The following is a 17873-nucleotide window of genomic DNA, read 5'->3' as shown; positions in this document are numbered from 1 at the left end:
TTAAAATGTAGATGTCATTTCAGTGTGTCTGTAATGGGGCACAAGGATCTTAAATGGGACCCAAGGGTCTTAAATGGGACCCAATAGTCTGCATTTGTTAGCAGGCTACCAGGTGCTACCCAAATTATTGGACCATCACTTTGACTGGCAAGATTTTGAAATACCTGGCTTTTATACATCAATAGAGCTGCAGCCACAAAAGTATTTCTAGTTTGACTTGTGTTGTGTGTGTGCCAAGAATGAATTTCCATGTGCATTTAACTCAAGAAGATATAACAATTTTTTTTTCTTTTTCACTGCAGATCTTTACTGCAACTACCATACATTGACTCCAATAGATTAAGCATTTTTGGAAAGGTAAATAGTAGAAAAATTGTGTGTGTTTGTGTATGTATAATTACTTTCCTCAATTTACTCTAAATTATGTATATCATTCTTTAGAATATAATATTATAACTACTAAATATATGCATTCAATAATGTATTAGTTAACCAACTATTTATTAGTATCTAGTGCCTGGTGTTAAAATAACAACAGGATATAAAAGAGCTCTGTTTTTATGAAGCTTACCTTCTAGAGGAGAAAAAGATAGTAAACAAATAAATAAAAAATATTTTCATATGACAATAAATCTTATAAAAAATCAATGGATAAAAGTTAACTGCAGGAAAGACCAATGTTATTAGATTGAGTGGTCAGCTAAGAGCCCTCTGATTAAGTGGTATTTAGGCTGGGACATAAATAATCAAAGGGAGGCAGTCATAGAAATCGCTTAAGGCACAGCAGGGACAGCAAGCTTTGGGAAGACGAACATGTCTTAGAATCTGAAAGATGACCAAATGCATAGTTATGTCTCCTATATTTTCTGCACAATACTTACTTCTTATAGCAATAATTTTTATTTCAGATTCAACATCATTTTTAGAGTAATAAAATCTGCCTTGTGTAGGTGTTTATATACCTATCTCATGTCGGTATATAAATATGTCTCTGGGCCAGATGCTATAAGGATACAGAGATGAAAGAAAGAAATCTTGCGCTATTCTAGACAAAGCAAATTATTGGTGCTCATGAATTTAAACATTGAGTATTTTAAGCTATTCCTAAGTGAACCCAGAGACACATGCCATAAAATATTTGGTAATTTTCCGTCGGCATACATGTCCTCCCCCACTTCAGATACCTGCAGTGCACCATGTCTTTATTGTATTTAACTCTGGTTGTCAGTAATATTCAAGGGACCAATAAAAATATTTTGTGAACAATATCCCTATAATATAAATGCTAACAAACAAATAAATGAAATGCCCCCATTAGTGGTAAAGGTATTAGTGAAAAAAACAAAAAAGAAAGTGGTCATTTCAAAGGAATGGGAACTCTAGCTACATTAAAATGTGCATATAGTGAAATCGTGTTCCATGCTCCAACATGGATGAACCTTGAAGACATTGGACTTGGTGAAATGAGCGAGGCACAGCGGGATAAATACTATGTGATTCCCTTTATGTGAGGCATCTAGAGTGGTTACATGCATGGAGAAAAAGAGTACAGTTATGGTTGCAGGGCCTAAGGTGTGGGAAAAGGAGAGCAGTTGTTTAATGGGTATAGAATTTCAGATTCACAAGATGAAAGCATTCTGGACATCAGTTTCACAACAATATGAGTACACTTGATGCTACTGAACTGTGCATTTAAAAGTGCTTAAGATAGTAAATGTTATGCTATTTTTTACCCCCTCCCCATGGAAGTGCATCTAGTAGAGATCATTATACTCTTTAATGCTCCTGATATATGCAATAACTTACAAAGGACTCAGGGCTTCTGTATTTCAGCACTCTACTTGCTGCACACAAAAACAGGCATCAAAGACCAAATGAGTTGTAGGAGCATTCATTAGTATGGAAATTTAGAACAGATTCAGAAGGTTTAAACAGCCTCATGAAGATAGTGGGACATGGACTGATGGTAAAAATTATTCAGCAAATAGAGGGCAAGGAGTATAGTCTGATGTAGATGCCAGATTCGGGAAGGAGAACATGTTTGGGGAACCTGAAATAAATTTACTATCATTGATTATAGGCAAACATAATTACTGGGAAAGAAAGAGTATATAGCAGCACTCGGGCCAGAAATTCACCATCTTTGATCAACTTATTTCCTTTACATTCAGCAATATTTGATTGAATGTCCAATTCCTGCTTTTTCTTTTTGGTATAAATTTTTTTATGGTCTATATATCTTCATCTGTATCTATATCTATATCTGAATCTACATTGACATCTACATCTACATCCATATCTACATTTATATCTACATCAACTACTACATCATCTATATCTACATCTACATCTACATCTACATCTAAATTTACTTTGCCAGCAGAAATGAAACTTACTTAGAAGTTCTGAGGTACATTTCACTTTTGAGCTTCAGAATACCAAAATAGTGAACTGTAAGAAACTGGTCAATATTTTTTTGTTTTGTGTATAATTTGTTCTAGCTCAATCTTTAAGATTTGGAAAGCATGTAAGCTAATTAAGAAATAGAGTGATAGTCTTCCTAAGAATGTTTTTTTCTATCAAATAATGTAGATTTTAGACTAACCTTACCTATTTTTTACTTATTGTAATGTTAAACTGTAAACAGAAGGAAAACAATGATTAATAAATGCATGCATTCTAAAACTATTGCATGTATATTGGAGGGAAAGGGATGAGATAAACTTCAGCCAGCATTAAAAAAATAAACAAACAAACAAACAAACAAAACTTCTGGGCATTTATATCCAATTTTATTTTATTTTTTTAAATGTATATTTTTATTGATTTCAGAGAGGAAGGGAGAGGGAAAGAGAGATAGAAACATCAATGATGAGAGAGAATCATTGATCGGCTGCCTCCTGCATGCCCCCTACTGAAGATTGAGCCTGTAACTCGGGCATGTGCTCTTGACTGGAATCGAACCCAGGACCCTTCAGTCCATAGGCTGATGCTCTATCCACTGAACCAAACCAGCTAAGATTCCAATTTTATTTCAATATTCCACAAATACTCTACTAGTATAGGTAAGCAAGATTTTATAAAAATAAAATAAATGTGTTAAAATTTAATAAGAAATGCAAAAATGTGTGGCAAATGAAACTGACATAATAATTGTAATGAATGGAACAATCTCATCACTGAGTAACCAATAAAAAGACAGCAGAATTGAAACAAAGCAGTCTATACTGATTATTGATTTTTTTACCTAAATCAAATGAAAAACTTCCTCTAATTGACTATAGAGTCCATGTGATGGCCACCAGTTTTGATATCTTTCTGATAGATGTGAGCTGTTTTGAAATAGAAGTTATTTCTCTAAAGTAAATTAAATTAAAGCAGCATTTTTGATTAGGTTCTTAAATGGTACAGAGAGAATCATGTTCAATAGCTTTCACTCTCATTAAGTCTTAAAGAGTATTTAGCTTCACTGGTCTCAAATTTTCATATTAAAAATAGTGAAATACAACTCTTTGTGTAGCAGCAATGATATGCAACACTAGTTTCACTTGAGAATCACATAGAGACTCCACAACCCATCCCCACAGATTGAATTGTTTTCAAGAGCATTGATATATTTTTTGAAGGTCCGCTGGTATAGGGCATGTTGTCTGAAGTTAGGAAGATGTTCTGGTTTGTTCTTTATTATAATACTAGAGGCCCAGTGCACGAAATCTGTGCACTCAGAGCGGTGGTGTCCCCAGCCTGGCCTGTGCCCTCTCACAGTGCGGGAGCCCTGTGATTGATCGATTGCCCCAAGGAGGTAGGCCCTGCCCATCCATCCAGGGTTCCTCGATGGGTTGTCCCAAAAAGGTAGGCCAGAGCCAGGGGTCCCTCCTCTGTGCCGCTAAGCCGCAGGACTCCCAGCTTCACTGCACAGAGGCACTGGACCCGCCTCCATGCCGCACATGCAGTGTCAAGCCCCCACCCACCCACATGCGCCCACTGCACACGCAGCCTCCTGGTGATCGCTCGTTACGGCATGAGGGCATCGCGGCATGAGGGTGTCAGGACCACATAGGCTTTTTTTAGTATAGATTATGCTACAAGGACTTGCTATTCAAAATGTGAACCAGCAGCATAGCTATGCCCTGGAGTTTCCTGCCAAATCATAGAATCCACACCAGATCTACTGAATTCAAATATACATTTTATTAAGATTTGCAAGCACTTTGAATGAACATGTAAGTTGAGAAGCATTTTTCTAGGATCTGCTCCTTCTTTAGAAACCACCATTCTTCCATTCTTCTTAGTTCCTGAAGAAAATTAACTTCTAAGAATCATATTAAACTGAGGTAAACACACACACACACACACACATGCACACACACACACACACACAAACCAACATAAAAACATAACACCAATTTATTATTTTATATTATTTATATATGTGATATACAGTTCTGTGGACTGGAATGCTCAACTATTTTCTCAAAGTAGTAAAGTATAAATATAAACAACTAAATCATAATCAGTGGAAGTTTGTTAGGGCATTTGTGGAATTAGAACCCGAAAAGTTATCATCTAAGATGTGATCGTCTACAATGCATTTCTCAAGGTGGGGATAGCATTGCTCGGTGGGAAACACTTGAAACCTCTTGGCTGTGACACCCTTGCTCATCTCTCTGACAATCCCCTAACAATGCTTTCCTAGGGACAGAACTATTATGGGCTAAGCGGCTTTTTACTTGCTCTGCTTGACTCATCGTGCCCTCTCATACCTCTGAAAAGGAGCAGAAGATGCCACACCAGACTATGCCTCTTTAGCCAAAGGATAATTTTGAGTTGATTGTTTTTAAGAAACAGCAGATCCTTCTACTCTGAAAACAGACAGAGTAGAAGTTACTCTTTTATAGGAGACATTGACATTTATAAAGAACATCTCCATTCGTGTCTCCCTCTCTGTACCAACAAGAGAAAGATGACTCTAAACCAGTGATGGCGAATCTATGACACGCTTGTCAGAGGTGACACGCGAACTCATTTTTTGGTTGATTTTTCTTTGTTAAATGGCATTTAAATATATAAAATAAATATCAAAAATATAAGTCTTTGTTTTACTATGGTTTCAAATATCAAAAAAATTCTATATGTGACACGGCACCAGAGTTAAGTTAGGGTTTTTCAAAATGCTGACACACCGAGCTCAAAAGGTTCGCCATCATTGCTCTAAACCATAAGAAATTCTTAGCAATGGAGAAGGCACTGACTTAAATTTACATAACAAGCCCTATCCTAGTTTAGGGTTCTTTTCTGGGTTACTTCTTAGAACTAACCTCTCCCAATATCTTATTTCATTGAAGATGGTATTTAAAGTGGTGGCCTGGGCTTTCTCACAGAATTACTCAGTGTCCCTGGTTAGTTCCCATATAGTCATGAGGTATACATGTTAAAAACAGAAACAAACAAAAAAACTTGTGCTTGTTTTTCTCTTATTAATATCTATTAAAAGGCATTTCAGCCAAAAATTAAGAAGTATAGGAAGAAATTATTTCCTCACCCCTCCATTCTCTCTCTCTCTCTCTCTCTCTCTCTCTCTCTCTCTCTCTCTCTCTCTTTCTCCCCCTTCTCCCCCTTTCTTTCTTTCTCCTTTCTTAATGCTTTATTGATTTTTAGATAGAGAGGAAGGGAGAGAGATAGAGAGCTGGAAACATCAATGAGAGGGGATTGAGCCCACAACCTGAGCATATGCACTGACCAGGAATTGAACCAGTAACCTCTTGGGCTCCATTTCTTTCTTTAGATGTGTTAGCACAATTAAGCCTGCTACCTTTAAATTTTGCTAATCAATAGCTATTTTTCTATCTCTCAAAAGGACTGAGCAAAAACACTCTTGGTGGTTTCACTTTATAAAGGGTAATTTTATTTCAGTTATCTCCTTATTTTGGAGGAAGCTTTGCTCAAGCTTCTGGGTACTAGGTGAATATACAAGTAAAAAATTGAGATATGTGGGGATGAAAAATAATTTCTCCTTTACTCTTTTGAGTTATTGGCTAAGATACCATGTAATAAAAGACAGATTAACAAGAGAATAATAAAAATATGTTTATTGACATTTATACCTCATGTTTACATGGGAGATACCCAGGGAAAAATGAGTAAGTCTCTGAGGTGGCTTAGAATTCAGGCTTAAATTACCGGTTTTTTTTTAATGTGTTTGTATTTATTTCAGAGAGAGAAAGGGAGAGAGAGGAATAGAAACATCAATGATGAAGCGAATCATTGATCTGCCGCCTCCTGCACACCTCCTCCTGCGGATAGAGCCTACAACTAGGGCATGTGCCCTGACTGGGAGTCCAACTGTGACCTCCTAGTTGATTCATGGGTCCATGCTCAACCACTGAGCCACAGCAACCAGACCTACATTATCATCTTCATAGGGAAACAAGAGAAGAGATATAGGTCTTTTAGGAGAGATAAATGACTGGTAAGAAAGATGAATAGGACATTAGCAGAATAGATGGGAGATGCAGTTTGTGGCAAATTTTTTTTCTGTCAACTTTTATTCTCCTCTTTTATGACAAGAGTTAGTCTTCCCTGATTGATGGAATTCCTGGGGAAGGAATCTATAACAATCGAGTTCCTGTTGGAAGACCTGTCTTTATGAGAGTTCAGAGAAATCCTCTCCCTGCATTTGTTGTTTTTTAAGTATCTCTAGCTCAAAATAACCGATATGCCATTGTGGAACATTTTGGAGTGGAATATTCTGCTACTCTTAACATACATTCTCTTTGCCATTTCATTAATGTCTGACTCATTTTATACTTTTTTATGTATCAATATTTAAATGATGTTTCAAGTAAGCATAAATTAAATTCTGTACTTATTATATCAAGTGTTTAGTGAGAATACTAGATTACTTTAGCACTAAACTACACTAGAATCATCTAGAAATCTTTTAAAAGTAGACCTCATCATGAACCAATTGCACCAGAATTCCTAGTGCTAAGACCTGGTTGTTAATATTTTTTAATACCTCCTAGGATACTCTAATGTCCAGCAAGATGTGGAAAATTGCCCAGAGCACAGATTAAAATTAATTTCTAAAATTAATAGTTAATTCCCTTAGCCTAGTATTACTGTAATTGTTAAAATCTCTTTTGGACCTTTTCTGGTCAACTCATGGACTACAAAAGAAAGTTGAGCATCTTGATTTATTTGTTCAGAATTTATAAATAAATTAGTTCAAAAAATTTCAAGATGGTATTTTAAAATTAAATTTAAACAATAATCCAACTCATCTAAGTAGCAACATTATTTACCATATCTCATTTCCTTCAAATATTTAGTTGCATGAAATTGAAAGCAGAATCTATATTCATTTATTTATTTTTATTTTTAAAATGTTTTAAAATTGATTTTTAGAGAGAGAGGAAGGGAGAGAGGGATTGAAACATAAAGGAGAGATAAACATCAACATCGATCAGTTGCCTCCTAGACACCCCCTGTTGGGGATGAAGCACCCAATCCTGTCATTTTCCCTGACCAGGAATTAAGCTGGTGACTTCTTGGTGCATGAGTGGATGCTCAACTATTGAGCCACACTGGCTGGGTTAGAATCTGTATGTATGATAATAGATTTTAAATATTTAATTATGCTTTCTTAATTCTACATAGCCATCATTATTATTAAATGATCTACTAAATATATACATATATATATATATATATATATATATATATATATATATGGCACTTATTAAATCATATATCATTTTAGGTTTCATATATATACTAGAGGCCTAGTGCATGGATTTGTGCACATTAAAGGAAATTAATTAGAAGGGCGCGACTGGGTGAGATGGGCCAGACATGCCCTGAAGCCAACCTCCCGTGGTCCCTCTCCAGCTGGGGCTCAAAGGGCGTCTGCTGAGTGAGCAGGTGGGGTCACTCGGCCTGGCCTGTGGGGATCGGGCTGAAATCGGCAGTCTTTCATCTCCCCAAGGGGTCCCAGAGTGCGAGAGGGCAATCTGCAAAGTTGCTGTTGCTCGGCAGCTCTTGCACTGAGCATCTGCCCCCTAGTGGTCAGTGCATGTCAAACTACCAGCCAGCACTTAGCCTTTTATATATATAGATATCTGGCTTGCCTAAAATGATATATGATTTAATAAGTGCTGTATTTGCATAGCTTCAAATTATTTTGGGCAGTTTACAAATATTTGGTAGGAAATTAAAGAGCAAACCTTTGACACTTGGTGCTATATGATTAATTTTTTTTTTCCGCTAAAAGTATTACAAAGGGTATTACATAAGTGTCCTTTTTTCCCACCCACCCTTGACAAGCCCCTGCCCTCCCTTACCCCCCAGTGTCTTATGTCCATTAGTTATGGTTATATGGATGCATACAAGTCCTTCGGTTGATCTCTTATTCCCCTCCCTCCTGTCCCCCAACCCTCCCTGGCCTTCCCACTGCAGTCCGACAATCGGTTTGAGGCAGCTCTGCCACTGTATTTATTATTGTTCAAAAGTTTGTAATGGTCTTAATTATCCATGAAAGAGTGAGATCATGTGGTATTTTTCCTTCATTGACTGGCTTGTTTCACTTAGCATAATGCTCTCCAGTTCCATCCATGCTGTTGCAAATGGTAAGAGTTCCTTCTTTTTAACAGCAGCATAGTATTCCATCGTGTAGATGTACCACAGTTTTCTAATCCATTCATCTACTGATGGGCACTTAGGCTGTTTCCAGATCTTAGCTATGGTGAATTGTGCTGCTATGAACATCTGGGTGCATATATCCTTTCTGATTGGTGTTTCTGGTTTCTTGGGATATATTCCTAGAAGTGGGATTGCAGGATCAAATGGGAGTTCCATTTCCAATTTTTTGAGGAACCTCCATACTGCCTTCCATAGTGGCTGCACCAGTCTGCATTCCCACCAGCAGTGCACAAGTGTTCCTTTTTCTCCACATCCTCTCCAGCACTTGTCGTTTGTTGATTTGTTGATGATGGCCATTCTGACAGGTGTGAGATGGTACCTCATTGTTGTTTTGATTTGCATCTCTCGGATGATTAGTGACTTTGAGCATGTTTTCATATGTCTCTTGGCTTTCTGAATGTCCTCTTTTGAAAGGTGTCTATTTAGATCCTTTGCCCATTTTTTGATTGGATTGTTTATCTTCTTTTTGTTAAGTTGTATGAGTTCCCTATAAATTTTGGAGATTAAGCCCTTATCAGATATGACGTTGGCAAATATGTTTTCCCACGAGGTGGGTTTTCTTGTTGTTTTGTTGATGGTTTCTTTTGCTGTGCAGAAGCTTTTTATTTTGATGTAGTCCCATTTGTTCATTTTCTCTTTAGTTTCAACTGCCCTAGGAGCTGTATCAGTGAAGAAATTGTTTTGGCATATGTCTGAGATTTTGTTGCCTTTGTATTCTTCTAGAATTTTTATGGTTTCCTGTCGTACATTTAAGTCCTTTATCCATTTTGAGTTTATTCTTGTGTATGGTGTAAGTTGGTGGTCTAGTTTCATTTTCTTGCATATATCTGTCCAATTTTCCCAACACCATTTATTGAAGAGACTATCTTGGCTCCAATGTATGTTCATGCCTCCTTTGTCAAAAATTAATTGAGCATATTGGTTCGGGCTAATTTCTGGGCTCTCTATTCTATTCCACTGATCTATATGTCTGTTCTTGTGCCAGTACCAGGCAGTTTTGAGAACAGTGGCTTTGTAATACAGCTTGATATCTGGCATTGAGATCCCACCTACTTTGTTCTTTCTCAGGATCGTTGCAGCTATTCGGGGTCTTTTTTTATTCCAGATGAATTTTTGGAGAGTTCGTTCTAGATCTTTGAAGAAGGCCATTGGTATTTTAATGGGAAGTGCGTTGAATGTATAGATTGCTTTGGGTAGTATGGACATTTTAATGATGTTGATTCTACCAATCCAAGAACATGGTATGTTCTTCCATCTGTTTATGTCTTCCTCTATCTCTTTTTTCAACGTCCTGTAGTTTTCTGAGTAGAGGTCTTTAACCTCTTTAGTTAAGTTTATTCCTAGGTATCTTAATTTTTTTGGTGCGATGGTAAATGGGATTGTTTTTCTAATCTCTCTTTCTGAAAGTTCACTATTGGTGTATAGAAATGCCTCAGATTTCTTGGGGTTAATTTTGTATCCTGCTACATTGCCAAATTCATGTATTAAGTCTAGTAGCTTTTTGATGGAGTCTCTAGGGTTTTGTATGTATAATATCATGTCATCTGCAAATAAGGACAGTTTTACTTCCTCTTTTCCAATTTGGATGCCTTTTATTTCTTCTTCTTGCCTAATTGCAATGGCTAATACTTCCAGTACTATGTTGAACAGGAGTGATGAGAGTGGGCATCCCTGTCTTGTTCCTGTTCTTAGGGGAAATGGTGTTAGTTTTTGTCCATTGAGTATGATGTTGGCTGTGGGCCTGTCATATATGGCTTTTATTATGTTGAGGTATGATCCTTCTATTCCCACCTTTCTGAGAGTTTTTATCACAAATGGGTGTTGGATTTTGTCGAATGCTTTTTCTGCATCAATTGATATGACCATGTGGTTTTTTTCTTTCAATTTGTTTATGTGATGTATCACATTTATTGATTTACGGATGTTGTACCATCCTTGCATCTCTGGGATAAATCCTACTTGGTCATGGTGTATGATCCTTCTGATGTACTGCTGGATCCGATTTGCTAAGATTTTGTTGAGGATTTTGGCATCTATGTTCATGAGGGATATTGGCCTGTAATTCTCTTTCATTGTGATGTCTTTACCTGGTTTTGGTATTAGGGTGATGCTGGCTTCATAGAATGAGCTTGGAAGCGTTCCTTCCTCTTGAATTTTTTGTAGTAGTCTGAGGAGGGTAGGTTTTAGTTCTTCCTGGAATGTTTGGTAAAACTCCCCTGTGAAGCCGTCTGGCCCTGGGCTTTTGTTTGCTGGAAGCTTTCTGATGACTGCTTCAATTTCTTCCATAGTTATTGGCCTATTGAGGTTTTTAGATTCTTCCTGTTTGAGTTTTGGAAGGTTGTATTTTTCTAGGAATTTGTCCATTTCCTCCAGGTTGTCTAGTTTGTTGGAGTAGAGTTGCCCGTAGTATTGTTTAACAATCATTTGTATTTCTGTGGGGTCTGTTGTTATTTCGCCTCTATCATTTCTGATTTGGTTTATTTGGGACCTCTCTCTTTGCTTCTTGGTGAGCCTGGCTAGGGGTTTGTCAATCTTGTTTATCCTTTCAAAGAACCAGCTCTTGGTTTCATTGATTTTCTGTATTGTTTTTTTGGTCTCTATTTCATTGATTTCTGCTCTAATCTTTATTATCTCCTTCCTTCTGCTCACTCTGGGGTTTTCTAGTTGCTCTCTTTCTAATTCTTTGAGTTGTCGAGTTAGATGATTGACTACCATTTTTTCTTGTTTTTTGAGATAGGCCTGTAGAGCTATAAACTTTCCTCTCAGGACTGCTTTCATTGTGTCCCAGAGGTTTTGGATTGTTGTGTTTTCATTGTCATTAGTGTCCAGGATGTTTTTAATTTCTTCTTTGATGTCATCGGTAACCCAATCAATATTTAATAACATGCTATTCAGCTTCCAAGTGTTTGAGTATTTTGGATTGTTTTTATTGTAGTTTATTTCTAACATTATGCCATCGTGGTCTGCGAAGATGCTTTTTATGATTTCAATCTTCTTGAATTTGTGGAGACTTTGCTTGTGACCCAATATGTGGTCTATTTTTGAATATGTCCCATGAGCACCTGAGAGGAATGTATATTCCTCAGCTGTGGGGTGAAGTGTTCTGAAGATGTCAATTAAGTCCATCTGATCTAGTGAGTAATTTAGGATTGCTGTTTCTTTGCTGAGTTTTTGTCTAGCGGATTTATCCAGTGATGTCAGTGGTGTATTAAAGTCCCCTACTATGATTGTATTGTTGTCGATCTCTCCCCTGATATCTTCCAGAAGTTTTCTTATGTATGTGGGTGCTCCTGCATTGGGTGCATATATGTTTACCAGGGTTATATCTTCTTGTTGTATTGATCCCTTTAGTATTATGAAGTGGCCTTCCTTATCTCTGGTTATGGCCTTCACTTTGAGATGTATTTTGTCAGATATAAGTATTGCTACCCCAGCTTTCTTTTCCTTTCCATTTGCGTGAAAGATATTTTTCCATCCCTTCACTTTCAGTCTGTGTGAGTCCCTTCTAATGAGGTGGGTCTCTTGTAGACAGCAGATGTATGGGTCATGTTTTTTTATCCATTCAGCCACTCGATGTCTTTTGGTTGGAGCATTTAGTCCATTTACATTTAAAGTTATTATTGAAAGGTACTTGTTTGTAGCCATTTCTTTTTTGTGTGTGTGTGGCTGTTTTCTTTCTGAGCTTGATATTTCTTCTTTTTACACCAGTCCCTTTAGCATTTCTTGCATGGCTGGCTTGGTGGTGATAAACTCCCTTAGCCCTTTTTTGTCTGTGAAGCTTCTTATTTCCCCTTCAATTTTGAATGATAGCCTTGCTGGATAGAGTATTCTTGGATTCAGTCCTTTGCTTTGCATCACTTTGTAGATTTCCGTCCATTCTTTTCTGGCCTGATGTGTTTCTGTTGAGAAATCATTTGATAATCTAATGGGAGATCCCTTGTATGTTACTTTCCGTCTCTCTCTTGCAGCCTGTAAGATTCTCTCTTTATCCTGAACATTTGCCATGGTAATTATGATGTGTCTTGGTGTGGGTCTTTTCGGGTTCACCTTGTTTGGGACTCTCTGGGCTTGTGTGACTTTTTTCTTCCCCACCTCAGGGAAGTTTTCTGATATTATTTCTTCGAATAGGTTTTCTAATCCATGTTCATCTTTCTGTTGTTCTGGCACCCCTATTATTCGTATGTTGTTTCGTTTCATGTTGTCCCAAAGTTCCCTTAGGCTCTCCTCCTGTCTTTTAATTTTTTTCTCCATTTGCAGTACAGTTTGAGTGTGTTTTGCTTCCTTGTCTTCTAATTCACTGATTCGGTCCTCCGCTTCTCCCAGTCTACTGTTGATACTTTCAATGGTGTTTTTTATTGCAGCTATGTTGCTCTTCATTTCTTCTTGGGACTTACTTAAGTTGTTGATTTTTTCATCTGTTTCTTCTAGCTTCTTGCATAAGTAGTTGAGTTTTTCATCTGTTTCTTCTTGCTTCTTGAACATCCGGTGCATGTACTCGAGGAACCTTATTCTGAATTCTTTTTCCGTCATGTTGCATATCTCTGTCTCACTTAGCTGCTTTTCTGGCGAGTCCTCCTTTTCTTTCCTTTGGGGGTTTCTTTGTCTACCCATGTTTGATCTCACTGACATGACTAGTTGTTGAGTCGTTCAGTGGCTGGACCCTGGGTGGCAGTGGCTGCTCCCTGGGTGGCAGTGGCTCCTCGGGCTGTGGTTGCTCCTTGGGCGGTTGTGGTAGCAGCAGCTCCTCTGTTGATAGCAGGGCCTCTGGTGGGTGCTGTTCACAGCTGTGGTGGCTCTTCTGGCTGGTGGAGGGAGGCTTCACACACAGCAACTGTTCCCCAGGCAGAGCGTGTGGTGATCAGGAGGCCGCTGTTGCTTGAATCTGCTTTCCGTGGAGGGGTGCAGGTCTCCTCTGGGCTCTTACAGTCGCGTTGCTTGCAAGTCGTTGCCTCCGGGTTAGTAGCCGCCGGGTTAGTAGCCGATCTCTGGATGCCGGTAACAGCTACCTAAGATGGCGCGGTCTCGCCACTGCGCTGGCGCTCAGGGGGAGGTTTCAGCCTCAATCTCTAACCATCCGCATTTTTTAGGAGTTCTCTGTCTTTCCTGGCTGCAGACTGTCTCTCAGCTGAACCTCCCCAGCTTGATCGGGCTGATTCTATATGATTAATTTTATATTTTACCTAAAATTATTAAAATAATGTTCTATAAAAATTTAAACAACTATTTTCAAAATTTTATGTGTACAAAATGGTCTTTCTGTTACCAGGGAGTTTTGGGTATCTATTTCCCCCTGGGTCTGGGGCTGGGACTTGTGTTCTTATTATATTTCAAGAAAAATAATTTTCTGAGACTCACTCAGGAGAGTGAGTGATTTTTATTTGTGTGGAATTATATCCCTGGGTTTCCAAAGTCCCATTTCCCTTAGTTTAGTTCTGGAAGAAGTGTAGAGCTGAAAGCAAAGCTGGTGTCCAGAGTTTCCATCCCATGGTGCAGCTGGGTCAGTTCAGCATCAGGCTAGTTGCAGTCCCTTAGTCCATTGTGTGTGGAGGCCACATGACTGTGAGCCATGTGGGAAAATGCAGGAGAATGCAACATGCCAAGAACACAAGAGCACAAGAGAAACCAATAGCCCAAGAGAGGGCATTCCTAGGGAATTAAATATCTGAAATGTTGCACCCTTGAAATGGCCATGCCTATTCTGGCCAATGACCTGTTCCCAAATGTGATTGACAGACAAGTATCTTCTCTAAGTCACCCCAGCTTTACTGGGCATGTGTCTATCTCCCCTCCATTGGAATCCTAGGGAGTAGAAATGTGTAGCTTCCTGTTGAAGCTGCCTAAATAACATGCCTACAATATTTGGTCTTCCCTTTGCTCCTTTCCTATTATTAATAAACTAGAGGCCTGGTGCACAAAATTTGTGCCCTGGGTGGGGGGTGTCCCTCAGCCCAGCCTGCACCCTCTCCAATCTAGGACCCCTCAGGTAATGTCCGACTGCCGGCAGTCAGACATCCCTCTCACAATCTGGGACTGCTGGCTCCCAACTGCTCACCTGCCTGCCTGCCTGATTGTCCCTAACTGCTTCTGCCTGCCAGCCTGATCACCCCCTAACCACTACCCTGCCAGCCTGATTGATGCCTAACCACTTACTTGCCAGCCCGATCACCCTCAACTGCCCTCCCCTGCCAGCCTGGTCGCCCCCAACTGCCCTGCCCTGCCAGCCTGGTCGCCCCTAACTGCCCTCCCTGCCAGCCATCTTGTGGCTGTGGGCACCGCCATATTTGAGGGTGTGGCAGTCAATTAGCATATTCCCTCCTTATTGGCTGTGGGCACAGTCATCTTTGAGGGCAGGGCAGTCAATTACCATATTCCCTCCTTATTGGCTGTGGGCACTGCCATCTTTGTAATGGTGTGAAGGTCAATTAGCATATCCCCTCTTTATTAGATAGGATAGATTAGTAGCAATTGTATTGTTAGTATACTAGAGGCCTGGAGCACAAATTCGTGCACCAGTGGGGCCCCTCAGCCTGGCCTGCAGGATCAGCCTGAAATCAGCTCTCCGACATTGCCCAAGGGGTCCTGGATTGTGAGAAGGCAGAAGCCAGGCTAAGGGACCCCACCGGTGCACATTGGGGCTGAGGTGGGATGTGGGAGGTTGGTCAGCCAGGGAGGGACTGCAGGAGGGCTCCAGGACATGTCCAATTCTTCTTGCTCAGTCCCAATCAGCCAGACCCCAGCAGCAAACTAACCTACCAGTCAGAGCATCTGCCCCCTGGTGGTTAGTGCATGTCATAGCAAGCGGTTGAGTGGCCTTAGCATATCATTAGCATATTACAATTTGCTTGGTTGAATGGCCTACTGGACGACTGGTCACTTAGCATATTAGGCTTTTATTATATAGGATGCTTTGTTCACATTGGGACATAATGAGACGTGATATGTAGATCACCAAACATAGTGATTGAAGCTAAAAAATCTACAAAAATTATATATATAATTTCTTTTGTTGCCAGGGGTATGGTGGCTATGTTGCATCAATGATCTTAAAATCAGATGAAAAGCTTTTTAAATGTGGATCAGTAATTGCACCCATCACTGACTTGAAGTTGTATGGTGAGTACTTTCTATAAAATGACCTAATACACTGTATTGATTTGTAGAAAACAAAATCCTAATGCAAAGGAGCTCAATTGAGTTCATTTATCATGTGTTATCAGAGATGTTTACAGCTGTTTATCTTCTCTCTGATTTAATCAATTTTACTGGAGTATGACAATTAAATGTGAAATATAAAAATTGAATAATGAAATATTCTATTCCAATTGTTTTTAGTTTATTCTTAAATTTCTGTTTTCTTGGGTCACAGCTTCAGCTTTCTCTGAAAGATACCTTGGTATGCCATCTAAAGAAGAAAGCACATACCAGGTAACTAATTTAAAAATAATTAAGAAAGAAAAGTATTTCTGTTCTGAAAACTCAGTAAAAATGTAAATACAGGTAGAACTATATATACAGGTGTTTTCGTTTCCCTTTGTAGGCATCAAGTGTGCTACATAATATCCATGGCTTAAAAGAAGAAAATATATTAATAATTCATGGGACTGCTGACAGTAAGTATTATATTTGCTGCTAGTCATTGATGGAGTCTGAACTTGAACAAAAGGGGTACATTCAAAGACTTGCTCAAAAAGGACCATATAAACCTACTAAAGAAGAGAGCAGAGTGGCACAAAATCTGATGCATTATGGGAAGTGGGAAAAAGGAAGTCAGGACTAATAATAGAGAAGATGTGATCCTCAATGGCAGCGCTATGTGATACAATGTTCTGGATGATAGAAATGTTCAGTCTTTGCTGTTGAACACACTAGCCACTGGCCACATGTGGTTCATAAGCATATGTTCATAAGCATGTGTTTACAATGATTGAAAAACTGAATTTTTAATTTTACTTAATTTAGTGGCTAGTGACTACTTCTATGGTGCTATTTAGCATACTTCAACAGGACACTAGCCTAGAAAATAATAGGACAGCACTGAGATAAAATTCTGAGGCGGCTACCCACTTAAATTGTTAACACCTCTCATTTGTCACATTAAACATCGGAAATGTATGTGACTGATATTACTAGTAATTAATAATATTTTATAGTCACATAAAGAACTTATATGTTTTTTATTATTCTGTGTAAAACTTTACAACAGAGGGCTGACTATCCATTGCCCCATTCAGAGATGAGAAAAAAAACACACACACACCAATTTCAAGGAGGAAACTAATTTATTTAGCACTACCTGGCAAGTGAGCAAGGATAGTCAAAGCCTTGAATTAATAATTCCTAAATTTTGAACTTGTTTTTGTTGGTTCAACCTGCCTTGCCTAAGTATTTTTACTCCATTGTAAATAGCATATAACTAAAAAAGAATTATAGCAAAGATCATACCAGGTCTTGAGTTTAACTTTCAAGCATGTCAGGCCATGGTTAAATTATTGTTCAGCTCAGTATACTATATATGTATTTGAGTAAATAGGTAAGTGGTGGAAAATAATCAAATCTCCCTTAGAATTCTGAATAATTTATCCAGGTATTCCCTTTCAAAGAGGGAAAACTTAACTCTCCTTCCTCCCCCACTTTAGAGCTGATTGAAATTACTGATTTGCTTTAAGAGCACTGTATAGAAAGGGGAGAAAAAGTAACTTTAGAATACAGAAACTTCACAAATACCATTCAGCCAGGTGGTCAAGTTTAACATCAACAGTGACAAGTCACTTTGATAGTATGCACCATGTATGTAATTTCATAAAAAAAACAACAACACATATTCCCAGTCTAACAATGAGAAAAAAACATCAGACAAACCCAAAAGAAGGACATTCTATCAAATACCTCAGAACTGTCAAAGTCACCAAAAACAAAGTCTTAAAAATTCTGATAGACCAAAAAAGCTTAAAGAGACATGATGTTTAAATGCTTCTAAGTTCTGTCAAATATACCATAAAAATTTAAAATCTTAGTAATAGGGGAACTGGGCAAGGTATATACAAGAACTCTCAGTATTGTCTTTGTAATGTTTCTGAAAATCTAGAACTACTATAAAATATAAAAATATTCCCCAAACCTACATGATACCCTACCTGTGTTGGGTGAAACATGATAAAAGAGAGCATAAACAT

General features: G+C 38.4%; 1 protein-coding gene across 2 annotated transcripts in view; it reads left to right on the top strand.

The window, feature by feature from the left end:
* Positions 1 to 17873, top strand: part of DPP10 (dipeptidyl peptidase like 10) — a 478664-nt gene that overhangs the window by 453110 nt on the left and 7681 nt on the right. For both annotated transcript variants that reach the window (XM_006101524.1, XM_023765017.1), the window contains 4 exons: positions 303 to 357; positions 15714 to 15813; positions 16067 to 16125; positions 16238 to 16310. In XM_006101524.1, the coding sequence (XP_006101586.1) occupies positions 303 to 357; positions 15714 to 15813; positions 16067 to 16125; positions 16238 to 16310 (287 nt within the window). The remainder of the gene's footprint in view (positions 1 to 302; positions 358 to 15713; positions 15814 to 16066; positions 16126 to 16237; positions 16311 to 17873) is intronic.

The sequence above is a fragment of the Myotis lucifugus genome, unplaced genomic scaffold (assembly GCF_000147115.1).
Source record: "Myotis lucifugus unplaced genomic scaffold, Myoluc2.0 scaffold_370, whole genome shotgun sequence".
NCBI classification, from domain to species: domain Eukaryota; kingdom Metazoa; phylum Chordata; class Mammalia; order Chiroptera; family Vespertilionidae; genus Myotis; species Myotis lucifugus.
Note: the sequence above shows the minus strand (reverse complement) of the source record. Positions and strands in the feature narration are given on the sequence as shown.